We start from the raw sequence: 12,445 nt of genomic DNA, 5'->3' as shown, positions 1-12,445 counted from the left end.
CTGAGGGGAGCAGTGGGCGAGACAGGAGAGGTCTGTTGCTCCATGTGGGTAGATGCCTGGCCGGGATTCAACTTGTGCTGCAGAGGGTACCGACTGCTTCATAGTGCCCCGTCTTTACCCCTTGTGCTACCCAGGAGGCCCTTCAATCTAATTTTATTTTTTTTTAAAGATTTATTTATTTATGCATACAAGAACTGGGGTACAGGCCAGAGACAGACTGGGGAAGAGAACTGGCGATTGACGGAGATACATCGCTGAGGGGAGCAGCAGGGGAGAGAGCTGCGCCATGTGGGCTGCTCCCTGGCCCCAGGGATCAGGTGGCTGCAGGTGCCTTCATAGTGCTGCGTCTTAACCCCTTTAGCCACCAGGGAGGCCCCTAACGTTCAATTTTAGTTGGGAGAGTCCAGGACTTCGCCTGGGTACTCTCTACTTATTATTATTATTTTTTAATACACGCACAGGGTACAGTCAGAAGCGCGGGAGGGTGAGAGAATTCACCAGAGCCAGAGCGGGGAGCAGAGCAGGCAGAAGGACCGAAGGACACTGCTGAGGGGAGCAGCGGGCGGCAGGAGAGGTCTGCGCGCCATGTGGGATCGAACCGTCACTAAAGAAGCAGCGGGCAGCTTCGCAGCCCAGCGCTCAACCGCTGCGCCCCGGGTACTCTCCACTTTCCTAGCACCGTTGTGGAAAGCACCCCGACCACGCGCATGTGGGGCGTGGCGTATGTAGATGAGCAGCGCGCGGAGGAGGCTGGGCCTGCTGCGCTGGGCCCTGCGCGAGCTGGTGTGGGGGCGCCCGTGCCCCCCGAGCGCTTTCGGGCCGGGCGCGGTCGGGGCGAGGTCGGGGCGAGGGCCGACGCGGGCGTCGGGGCGAGCGGGCGGCGAGAGGCGAGCGACCGTGTGTGAAGAGCGAGGCGAGGGGCGGGCTGCGGGTGTCGGCGCGGCGAGCAGCTCATACTTACCTGGCAGGGGAGACACCATGATCACGAAGGTGGTTTTCCCAGGGCGAGGCTCATCCATTGCACTCCGGGTGTGCTGACCCCTGCGATTTCCCCAAATGTGGGAAACTCGACTGCATAATTTGTGGTAGTGGGGGACTGCGTTCGCGCTCTCCCCCGGTTATCTGTGACTAAAGTAAGAGTTTCGGTCTGCGGTTTTACTTTTACTGTTTTCAGTTGTGTTGATTATGGCTCTTTCCATCTTAAGGTCCTGGCTGTCTTTTTCAGGGCGGGTGGGATTCTCATGAAACTGTAAAATACTTTCTGCACTTGTGTTTCCTAAATTGCGTCACGTTGTTTTTGTTTAGCGGTGTTTGAAGTGTGGTCGCTGAAAGAAGCAACCTCCGCAAAGTTTTAAGGATACTGTTCTCTAGGTTTCTCATTTTTTGCAGGATTCGTGATTCACAATCAGTGTTTCAACAACATGCCCAGTAAACAATACGCCCATTGAAGACTCTGGAGCTCGGGTTACAGCATACTGTTAAATTTTTTATTTTTAAAGATTGATTTATTGGCCCTCCCTGGTGGCACAAGGGGTTAAGTCGCACACTGTGGAGCTGTCTGCAGCCACAATAGCACAAGTTCGATTCCTGGACGTGTATTTCAGTCAATCTGCCTCTTCTGCTCCCCACTCTGTGGTGAATCCTCTCAGAAACCCCAGACCTCTGGCCTGTACCCCAGTTCTTGTATGCATAAATAAATAAATCTTTGAAAAAAGAAAAGCCACCCCACAGTGCAGGCTGGAGCACACACTAAACCCCTCATGGTTGTGAAAACGAGAAGCAGCGTCAGGAACAGCTGCCAAAGAGAAAAGTCGATCAAATGGAAGAAGATGATCTCACCCAGTTGGAGCAGGCGGTGACACTTGAAATGGATTCTAACATGGGAACCAAGATGATGGGAACCAAGATGATTTATTTTGGGGGGTGATGTGCTAGATCCCTGGAATATTTTGCTTAACTACAAAACGGAATGTTGTGATGAAAACACATGGAATGTTTCATGTGAAGTTAAATATACGGTAAAGCAGGAATCTCAGCATAAGACAGAGAGCACTTGAGCTGCCCTGAAAGTTTCTGTGCATTTCAAGTCACTGTTAAGTCAGTTAATTTCTCAAGGTCTCTCCCGAAAAACACAAGACACTGCGATCCTTTGCGGGGCGGCCCCCAGCAGATCCAGGGCACGCACGGTGGGGGGCTCAGGGCCAGAGCCAGGGTCTGTGGCTTCCAGACAGCCGCTCAGGCTCGGGCGCCGGGGCCTCTGCGGCATCACCTGGGCCTGGAGCGCGGCAGGCGCTGGGGCCTGGAGGGCGCACACCTGGGGCGCAGGGCGGCGCATATAAGGGGGCGACTCCGCGAGCCGGCGGGCTCCTGCCCTGCAGCAGCGAGAGGGAACCCGACTTCGCGGGAACGCCAGCGAGAGCCCAGGAGAGTCCAGATGCCCCGGGGTCTGCCCGCCCTGCGGTCCCCCTCCTCACCCCGGATCCCGGCCCCTCCACCTCCGCCCTCCCGCCCTGCAGCCCCCACCTCACCTCACCCCGGATCCCGGCCCCTCCGCCCCCGGCCCGCCCCGAAAGTCTGGATTCGCAGGGGCCGGGAGCCTCTCCCCGGGCCTCCTGCCCGCCGTGCCCCCGGGCGCCGAGCTGCGCTGTCGGGGAGAACGCGAAAGTCCCAAGCCAGCCCCCGGGAGCCCCAGGACCCTCTGCCCGTGTGCCCGGAGCCCCCGGAGCCGGCCCCGCAGCCGCCCCACGGCCGGCCCGGGCGGCAGGACCCGGCGCAGACGGGCACGCGGCCTCCCAAGGCCTCGGGCAGGAGCGAGGGGCGCGGCTCCTCTCTGCGGCCCCCGGACCCGGCGCCACGTGGGACGGTGCACCCGCCGGGGGCGCCGCGGACGGACTTAGCCCGGCTCAGAGCAGGGCTGGGGTGAGCGTCCCCCAAGCTCTGCCCGTGGGGAGGGGACGACCCTGGAGGCGCCGCGGGCCCCCAGAAGGCGGACGCGGCCCGGGAGCTGCCGGAGGAGGCCTGCGGGGAGGGAGGGAGCTGCCGGCGGGGACCCACCCGCTCCCCGGCGCACCCCACGGAGGGCGGGGGCTCGCGGCCACGCCAGAGGCTCGGGACGGGGCGGGGGGCGCCTTCTCATGGCGCCGGGGACAGGGGGAGCGAGGGGCCCCACTGTGCCCCCGGAGAGGAGAGTCGGGGTGCCTTAAGCGGCGTGGGGCGGGGGGACGGTTTCCGCAGCAGGCGGGAGAGTCTCAAAAAGCCGCCCAGAGCAGCCAAGGCGGGCGCCGAGGCCGGAGCCCTGCCCGTGGGGCGCGAGCCGCGGGGCTCCCGGAGCAGCTGCGCCTCCTCGCGGCACCTGTGGGCGAGGCCCGGGGCTGGAGCCTGAGGGTGAGGGCGGAGGAGCCTCCGGGGCGGCGGGGGACGTGGCCTGTGGGGCGCCCGCGGGGAGCTGGTCTCCAGGGCCTGGCGCGGGGGCCGCCCGCTGCGGGGTGACGAGACCTGGAGCGGCGGGGACGGCAGTGAGCACCCCTGGGGCTGCGCGGTCACCCCAAGAGAGCTGAGTGTCTCAGACCTCAGAGTGCGCGCAGCTGGGGGTGGGGTTTGGGGTGTGGCTGGCGCTGAGCCCGCAGCCCCGAGAGGCTGGAGCCGGGCGCCCCTGCACGGGACCGCCGAGGCGCCCAGACTGAGCGGCGGTTCCCCTGCGGGGAGCGGGGCTGTGGGGGCGGTCGGGAGCGACCATGGGCGGGGCCCGCACCCGGGCGCCTCGTTCCGCCCTCGGGGGCGCCCTGTCTGAAGGACGGTCTCCGCTGCGGCTGCGGTGATGTGGTGCTCGGTTGCGCCGCTCGGCTGTGCGGGCCACGGCCGCAGGGTCCCGTGGCCAAGAGAAGCCAGGTGGGGACCGTCCAGAGACAGCAAATGGCGGGGTGGAAGGAGGGCTACGGGAAGCTGCTTCCTTTTGGGGTTTGCGCCGAACGCCTTTGTGGCAACCTGCAGCTGGGAAAACTGGGGGCCTTGGGAGTGTGGGCTTCGCCTCGGCGGCCTGCGGGTGAGCGCCCGGGGAAGGGGTGGGCGTGCTCGCGCGGGCACCTGAGGCTGGGGGCTGAGATAATAAAGGCTGCAGTAGGGAGCAAGGAGCGAAGGGGAACAACCAGAGCATCGCCGCTGGAGATAAGGTCCCGGGAATGGGGGTGGAGGACCCCGGCCCCCCCCAGGGGGGCGCCCCCTACCGGCGGTTCTGAAGATGTCACTTGCGCCTGCGCAGTCGGGTGGGTGGCTCTGGCTCACCTGGGGCGGAGCCTGGGGCTTCTCAGCGCTTCTGGGCCAGGTGAGGCCTCTTCCCCTTCAGTGATGCGGGTTGCCCAGGGCTTGCGTGCAGGCCTATTTTGAGATTTTGGCAGGGGCGGTCATCGCTTGTCTGTGGCTACAGGGGGTGTCCTCCCTGAGTGACCTCGCCCCTCCGCCCAGGGCGTCTTCGGGGCACAGCCTGACCCTGGGGGTGTGAGTGCGAGCGGAGGGTGCAGGTGTCCCTCTACCCCCCGGCTCGTGTGGCCAGGGCCAGGGGGTGCTAGGAGGTTTGGGGAGTCCTGGAGATGCAGCAGCTGGACATCAGCGGGCGGGCCCCCCCTCTCTGCTTGGAGCCCCCCTTGGAGTCTCAGGGTCGCGGGCAGGGCGGGGCCTTGAGCGGCGCTGCCTCTGCTGAGGGCAGTTGGGCAGAGGCTCTGGCCGGGGCCGGCACCCGCTGCCCGCGCTGGGGGGAGCTGGGAGTCAGCGGCCCCCGCTCCATCCCGGGGGCAGGAGGACGCTGTCCTGAGCTCGGTCTCTCCATCGTGATCCCCATGGCGGCCATGTCTCTCCTGCAGCTCAGGTCGTGCTCAGCTTCCCCGTGAGAACTGGGGACCATTTCAGGTCTTGACATGGGCCTCCGGGGGTGGGGGCAGGGGGATGCAGATGGAGATCCCCAGCTCTGGCCAGCCCATGCAGCACGAGTCGCCCCCCCCCACCCCCCACGGGCCAGGAGCAGCCCACAGGGCACAGCAGACCTCCCCGTCTCCCTGCTGCCCTCCTCAGCCGTGGATTTCAGTCCATCTGCCAGTTCTGCTCCCCACTCTGTCTCTGGTGAATCCTCTCACCTCCTGCACCTCTGCCCTAGACCCCAGTTCTTGTTTGCATAAAAATAAATACATCTTTTAAAAATAGATAATTTTAAGAATTAGCTTACTTACTCATAATTTCCAATATTTTGAACTATGAACTATAATACCCGTGTTTACAGTAAGGGCAGAGACTATACAGGTGAAAATTTAGAATTACAAAATGAACTCCCATTAACTGGGTGAAGAATCCTAAGACCACACTGTACCATAATCTTCCTCCCCAAGTAAGCAGGAATATGTGGCTGTCATAATTATTTCCCTTGCCCTTCATGACAGTTCATCACCTAAGTGTGTATCACTAAATGCATACCGAACACATGATTTTCCATTTTGTCTGGTATTTAAAATTTAAATCAATCCTATTATGTTCATTTTATATCTGGAATAATGCTATGCCTACAATCTATCTTTCCTCCTTCATTTAACATAATACAAGTATTTTCTAACTCATTTAAAACTATTCAGAATGAATTGCTACATTTGTTTCATGTACATAGTGTACTATATTTCGCTGTTTCCTAGAGTTTTTTTTTTAATTGCAAACCAGCAACTTTTTTTTAAAGATTTATTTATTTATTTATACATACAAGCACTGGGTACAGTCAGAAGAGCGGGAGGGTGAGAGAATTCACCAGAGCCAGAGCGGGGAGCAGAGCAGGCAGAAGGACCGAAGTACACTGCTGAGGGGAGCAGCGGGCGGCAGGGGAGGTCTGTGCGCCATACAGGACCCTCCTCTGGTGGCCGGGGAGCAGCCGGGGATCGAACCGGCGCTGCAGAGGGAGTTTCCAAAATTTAAAATGGATTACTCATTGAACACATATTTTATCAAATGCAATTGCCTATACACAGAGATGCTTTGGTGTATTTGACCATTCTTACATGGGTTTTTCTTATTCAATAATTATTTGCCTAACATTCAGTGTAAGCCATTTATCATCAAAATTTTAATCAAGAATACATCTTTGACAATATTGTCATTCTCTCAGTACTTGCTACCAACCACCACAGGATTTACCTACAGACACACACACACACATGCGCTCCCACACTCTTTTTCTAGATGCAGCCTCTGAGGCTCCTGCGCCTGTGACCAGCAGCATCAGCAAACAGCAGCCCCCATGCTCCCCAGCAGGACAGCAGGCGATGGAGACCAAGCTGATCCCGACAGTCAGGTCCACTTCTGTTAGAGGAGCAGCATCTTTTGAAGACACAGGACAAGAGCAGGAGGAGATGCTGGGAGCAGGAATAAGGATCATCTCCGGGTAGTCACAGAAATTTCATGTTTTATTTACTCATTCTGTACTGAACTATCACGCCTTTGAGAAATCTGTATTACTTGCAGGCCCAGAATTTACTTCCCTGCAGTGTAAGCACTCTCGTCAGTGCTACTTCATCATTTAACATTGCAATATAACTCGTTTCCTCATCATTAAAAACTATTCAGTGTTACTGTGTCGATCTAGTTTTTACATTTAATTTTGTATATATTGGGGTTTTTTATTTAGATAGTTTCAAATCATTTTACTGTAAAGTGTTGGTAAACATTTTTACACATAAAGATTTTTATCTGAATTTGAAAACATTTCCTTAGGTCATTTCCAAAAATAAAATTATTATTTCCATTGAAAATGTAAGTATTTTAAATTCAAAGCTCCCTGCAGAGGGGTTGTGAACTTATTTCTCAGGAATAGTTAGGACACATTTCCTAGTCTCACTAACATTTTAGCCTATCCAGTTTTCCTCTTCAAGGCTCTGGACACAAATTCCCACCACACTCTGCTGCTCTTGCCTCTGCACTGGGCCTGCCCCTTCCCCGTGGGCTGTCATGGCTGTTCTCCACACCGTCAATGGACTCTGCCCCACAGGACCCCTCGTGGTACCCAAGCTTGGCCACCTGGGCCTTTTCTCCCCTTTTGGCCATTTGTCAAGGATTTGCTGTCTCACTACTGATGGCCACCAGGCGGCGCCCTCCCCCGTTATTTTCACATGGTCCTCACCGCCCTTTCTATTCCCTGAAACACTTCTCTGCATTTTATTCAGAGTCCAGCCCATACATTATTCCGAGCTTGGCCCTTTTACCTCGTTCCTCCTCCCGTTTCCCGCCTTTCTCTCCACCTTTCTCACCCCTCCTGGCGCTTTACCTTACCCGTCCCACTGCCATCATCATTCTGCGTTTCCCCTACATTATCCCTCCGGGCCACAAGGCGGCGCCACCCGCTCCACCCGCGACTTCATTACGCTGCAGGGAGCCGGTCTGCTCGGCCACTTCCGGTCCAGCTGGCGTTTATGGCCTCGATTTTCCCACGATACCACCCCGGTCCACAAGGCGGCGACACTCTCTTCCCGCCGCATTATTTCGACCCCCAAGGAGCCACTCTTGGCGCAGCCAGCTCCCGGAGGCTGCCGTTTGTGGCCACGATTTTCCCACGATTCCACCCCTGTCCACAAGGCGGCGAAACTCGCTCCTCTCGCCCCTTTAGTTTGCTGCCGGGAGCCGCTCTTGGCGCGGCCACTTCTGGTCCTGCTCGCGTTTCTGGCCTCGATTTTCCCACGATACCACCCCAGTCCACAAGGCGGCGACACTCGCTCCTCTCAGCCCTTTAATTTGCCGCGGGGAGCCGCTCTTGGCGCGGCCACTTCTGGTCTGGCTGCCTTTTGGGCTGTGATTTTCCCACGATACCACCCCGATCCACAAGGCGGAGACACTCGCTCTTGTCGCCACTTTATTTTGCTCCCCAGGAGCCGCTCTTGGCGCAGCCACTTCAGCTCCCGCTTGCGTTTATGGACCCGATTTTCCCACGATACCACCCCGGTCCACAAGGCGGAGACACTCGCTCATCTCGCCGCTTTATTTCGCCCCCAGGAGCCGCTCTTGGCGCGGCCACTTCTGGTCTGGCTGCCTTTTCTGCTGCGATTTTCCCACGATACCACCCCGGCCCACAAGGCGGCGACACTCGCTTGTCTAGCTCCTTTAGTTTGCCCCTGCGAGCCGCTCTTGGCGTGACCGCTCACATTACGCCTGGTGCATCCTGGGAGTCGCAGAGTGATGACGTAACTGCCGAGGGCGCACTTAAAGGGCCAATACCGCGAAGTACTGATGAAGGACCGGCGGGGGCGGTCTGAAAGCGCCGCTGGCTGCGCTGGGAAATGGCGGGAGCTGAGACAAGTGAGGCCCGCGCCGCGACACAGGGGAGGGCGGGAGGCTTCACCAGTAAACGGGACAGAACAAATGATGGCAGGAGAGGAAATCTGTCCTCACTATTCCTGAGAAATAAGTTCACAACACTTCTGCAGGGAACTTTGAATTTAAAATACTTACATTTTCTTTTTTTTTTTTTAAGATTTATTTATTTATATAACAGCCGGGGAACAGGCCCGATGCGCGGGGCGTGAGAGGATTCACCAGAGACAGAACGGGGAACAAAACAGGCAGGCTGATGAAACACACTGCTGAGGGGCGCAGCAGGGAGCCAGGAGAGGTCTGCCGCACCATGTGGGTTGCTCCGAGGCCGGCGGGGATCAACCCGGCGCTGCAGTGGCTACGGACAGCTTCCCGGGGCTGCGCTCCACCCGCTGCGCCCCCGGGGAGGCATTAAAATACTTATATTTTCAATGGCAATAGTAATTTTAATTTTGGAAATGACCTAAGGAAATGTTTTCAAATTCAGATAAATCTTTATGTGTAAAAATGTTCACTAACACTTTATTTACAGTAAAATGATTTGAAACTAAATAAAAACAGCCACTGTATACGTAATTAAATGTAAAAACTAGATACAGTAACACTAAATAGTTTTTAATGATGTAGAAAATCTTTATATTAGTGTTAAATGTTGAAAGTGGAAAATTCTAGCAATGAAGTCATTCCACCACAGAAGGAAAATATTAATGAAACGTCCTCTCCTAACCCCTTACGTGTGAGAACACAATGTAAACAATAGCATTGAGTGGACTGTTACACAGCAGTGAGAATAAACAGTCTAGCTGCATCCAAAATGTGGACTAGTCTTGCCTTCATACTGTTGAGTGACATCCAAGACAGAAACAGAACATGATTAAATATTAAACATCACACAAAATTAAAGTCACATTTTAATGATACATGCAGTGATACATACCTAGAATATGTAGTGACAAGCAAAGAAAAAAATTAGTGACAGCCATATAGGGGCTTCCTTATGGACAAAGATCCTATGTGACTTTTCAGTCCTTGACCTATTTAATGAAAGCTCATTTTATAATTCTCAAGCTACTACCTACCTTCTACACAGGCATTCTATTTCACAATTGCAAATATTGTGGAAAAAACTAGGAAGGAAACATGCTAAGTCATAAGAATACTTGTTGATACTGTTCATCCTATTTTATTCTACTCTTCACATTTTCTATAATATACACAACTCCCTGTCATTATCAGGACCAGTAACAGGAGCTGATGAAAACTCCATTGGTAAAATTACCTCCTTGCTCCTTGGCAGGGGAAAAGTAATTTTTAAAAAGTCTTAAGAATTCCATGTAGTTAAAAAAAACATTTTAGGATGAAATATGGCCTCCTGCTAGTCACACAGCAACGTTGGGAGTTAATGTCAAGATCACCCTATTTTTTTTTAGGGAGGGGGTTTGGGTTTCTAGCCTGAACCTGTATAAAAATCCTTTGCCCTTTTTCTTCATTTTTAAATTTAGAAATGTATTCTGTTTAATCCACAGCTGTATATAGCTTTAAATAAAAATAAAGCAGTGAAAACAAGACACTACTTCAAAATCTGGGCCCTTCCAGCTTCCAAATGCAAGAGTCCTGAAAGTTGTCTACACCTACAGGAGGAGCAGGACAGAATAATGAATGGAGCCAGAATATGTCATAAAACAAAATTTTGTATAATTGAAAGCTCCTTCCTGTGACTAGTTCCTTGCCTTTACAAAAAGAAAAAGGAGAATTGAACAGAATAGAATAGAATGGATTTCCCGTATCCAGCTCAAGCTGTCACAGGTCAGTATAAATCCATTGTCCTGGCAAAGATCATAGTTGATAGTTCAACCGTGGCTTTCACTTTCTATCTCACCTAGAGCTCAAACCCTGGCTCATTCAGTGGAGACCCCACAGGTAGCAGGAAAGACGGCATTAAAACACTCACATAACCTTTTATGGTAGCGCCAAAGTGTCCTTATTATAACAACTGTCCTCTATAACTTGATAAACAGGATTTATCTCTGGAATATTCTTTCTTCATCTTCCCCAAACACATCTAATGTGTCTTTTTAGAAAAAATAACACCAACGTGGGTTTTTTAAATGCTGTTTTATGAATGTTCCATAATAGGAAAAAGTAACATGTCAGGGGGGACTCACTACCTGTATGCAATTTATTTTATTTCATTGTAGTTTTGGGATAAAGTATTTTGTTGCCAGCTCAAAATGAGAAGATACTTGTGTGGTGTGGTGGAGCCACGAATGAGATGATCTTCAGAGGCGATGACAACATCGATCATGGTTTTTATTAACACAGATGCGTCGTAATTAAAGCTCTGGCATCTGAGTGTCACTTACCCGAACTCCTGGTCACCCTGAGCTTCGTCAACATCGGGCGCTGTTCATTAGCCTGAAACAGAAAATAAGTCACGGGATGGATTTATATGAGCGTTTTCAGGCAAAAGAGAAATGGCGCCGGCGGAAGGTACAGGGCATTTCTCTTAGGAAGTGGTTTTTATAAAGACCACAATTGTACGGATCTCCCGCCGTCCTACCTTGGGGGGCACTCCGTGTCCCTTCCCAGTGACCTGACCCTGCACCCCAGGAATCCTTCAGACCTAGTTCTCCTTCCCACCGTTATCCAGCATGACCTGGTCCCGCGGGTTCTCAGACTCGCCGCCCCACGGCTGTGCAGCTTCTGCCAAAGGGAGCCGCTCCCCTGCGAGAGGCTTCTGCCCGGGCGGGATCTGGAATCAGAGATGGGACAGCTCTGGACTCAGGGAGCAAAGCGCTACTGGGACTTCACCAGAAGAAAGGGGGACAGGAAACAGTGGCTGACGCACCTGGGAGGGGGTACAGGGAAGTGTCCCCAGAAAGGAAGGAGACACTGTGCTCAGGTACGCACCATCATTTCCGCCAAAGCCCCGCCCCCCCCCTTGGCCCCGGAAAGCTCGGCTGAGGGCGCGGCTGCTCCTTGGTCCCAGACGCAGCCCCGCCCGGCCCGGGAGCCCGACCCGCCTGCCCTTGGCGCGTCTGGGGCTCGAGCTGCCGCGGTTGATCAGGCCCCTGCGTCCCTCCGCCCCCCAACATGACTTGGTGACTGTGCCGAGCGCCCGCTCGTGCCCGCTGCCCTTCCCTGCCCTCCTCACCCCCCTCCTGCCCGCCCTCCTGAGCCTGGGGGGTCCCGCGTACTTGCTCGGGGCTCCGGCCCCACTAGTGGACTCGGTCTGGGCGGCAGCGGCAGCTGCGCTCGTGTCTCCGTCAGTCCGTCTCCGAGGGCGACCCCGGCCCGCCAGTGGCCTCCTCCCGTCAGTGGAAGGCCCGCGGGCGACCCTGGGGCTCCCGGGGAGACGTTTCTCGGCGCAGACGCCCCGTCCCGGCCTGGCCCGTGCTGTCCTGCGTGCGCCCCCGCTCCACCAGCTCCCCACGAAGCCGCTGCTCCCAGGACAAAGGGCACCGACTCGGGTTTCCCTTTTCTGTCCTGCAGGTCCGGAACTGAGACTGCGGCGGAGCCGCCGGGAGCAGGATGCACGGGCTGCGGCCCCGCCGGACTCTGCAGCGGAGAGACTGGCCGCGCCGGCACCCCCGGGAGCTGGAGGGCGGAGACAGCGCGGCCGCGGGGTCCAGAAGCCCTGGAGGCGCGGTTGGGGGGGTGCAGGGGAGGGGGAGGGGGGCCGGGGGAAGGGCGGGGCCCGTCGCTCCAGGCTTAGCGGCATCGAAGGACTCCCCCAAAAGCCGCCACCTTCGGGGCGCCCAGCTGCCGCAGCACCGCATGGCCCACTAGGCGCAGGTCCGCCGCAGCCTCCCTCCCTCCCTCCCCGGAACCATAATCACAGCAGGACCCCCAACATATCTCACCAGTCATGTCTCCATAGTGGGCAACTTGTGCAATCAAAAAGATAACCAGCCACCCCTCCCCGGGAACTGAGCCCCCACCAGGTACTAAGTCCGCCCCAGAGGAACCGAGTCCCCCCCAGGGGCGCCACGTCCCCCCAGAGTCCTCCCAGGGCCCCCAGGCACCATTGTCTGTGGTCCCCTGGCCACCTCTGTCCTATTTCCCGGTAGACAAGGGTTCGTGTGAATATTCGCTCGTTTGCCTGAATGTGCCC

At 55.8% G+C, this 12,445-nt stretch overlaps 1 protein-coding gene and 1 non-coding gene across 2 annotated transcripts; one reads left to right on the top strand and one right to left on the bottom strand.

The window, feature by feature from the left end:
* Positions 1–953: 953 nt before the first annotated feature.
* LOC119239604 (U1 spliceosomal RNA) lies at positions 954–1,117 on the top strand. The gene has a single exon (XR_005123886.1). It is a non-coding gene; the product is annotated as a U1 spliceosomal RNA (small nuclear RNA).
* Positions 1,118–5,843: 4,726 nt separating this feature from the next.
* Positions 5,844–12,052, bottom strand: LOC119238087 (translation initiation factor IF-2-like). Its single transcript, XM_037501829.2, has 4 exons — positions 11,529–12,052; positions 10,972–11,083; positions 10,695–10,746; positions 5,844–6,348 (listed from the first exon to the last, which is right to left on the bottom strand). The coding sequence occupies exons 1-4, from the start codon at positions 12,050–12,052 to the stop codon at positions 6,143–6,145; spliced, it is 894 nt and encodes a 297-aa protein (XP_037357726.1). The 3' UTR covers positions 5,844–6,142.
* Between the last annotated feature and the right edge of the window lie 393 nt (positions 12,053–12,445).

The sequence above is a fragment of the Talpa occidentalis genome, unplaced genomic scaffold, assembly GCF_014898055.3.
Source record: "Talpa occidentalis isolate TD23 unplaced genomic scaffold, MPIMG_talOcc4v2.1 talOcc4.11, whole genome shotgun sequence".
Taxonomy (NCBI): domain Eukaryota; kingdom Metazoa; phylum Chordata; class Mammalia; order Eulipotyphla; family Talpidae; genus Talpa; species Talpa occidentalis.
This window is presented reverse-complemented; position numbering and strand designations above follow the sequence as displayed.

Excerpts from the sequence above, each read along its gene's own strand:
- LOC119238087 (XM_037501829.2), bottom strand. The coding sequence starts at position 12,052 with ATGCCGCTAAGCCTGGAGCGACGGGCCCCGCCCTTCCCCCGGCCCCCC. Across the intron at positions 11,084-11,528 it reads GGGGCCGGAGCCCCGAGCAA|ATCCCGCCCGGGCAGAAGCC; the intron begins GTACGCGGGACC and ends CTCTGATTCCAG. Across the intron at positions 10,747-10,971 it reads CCAGGTCATGCTGGATAACG|GCTAATGAACAGCGCCCGAT; the intron begins GTGGGAAGGAGA and ends TTTCTGTTTCAG.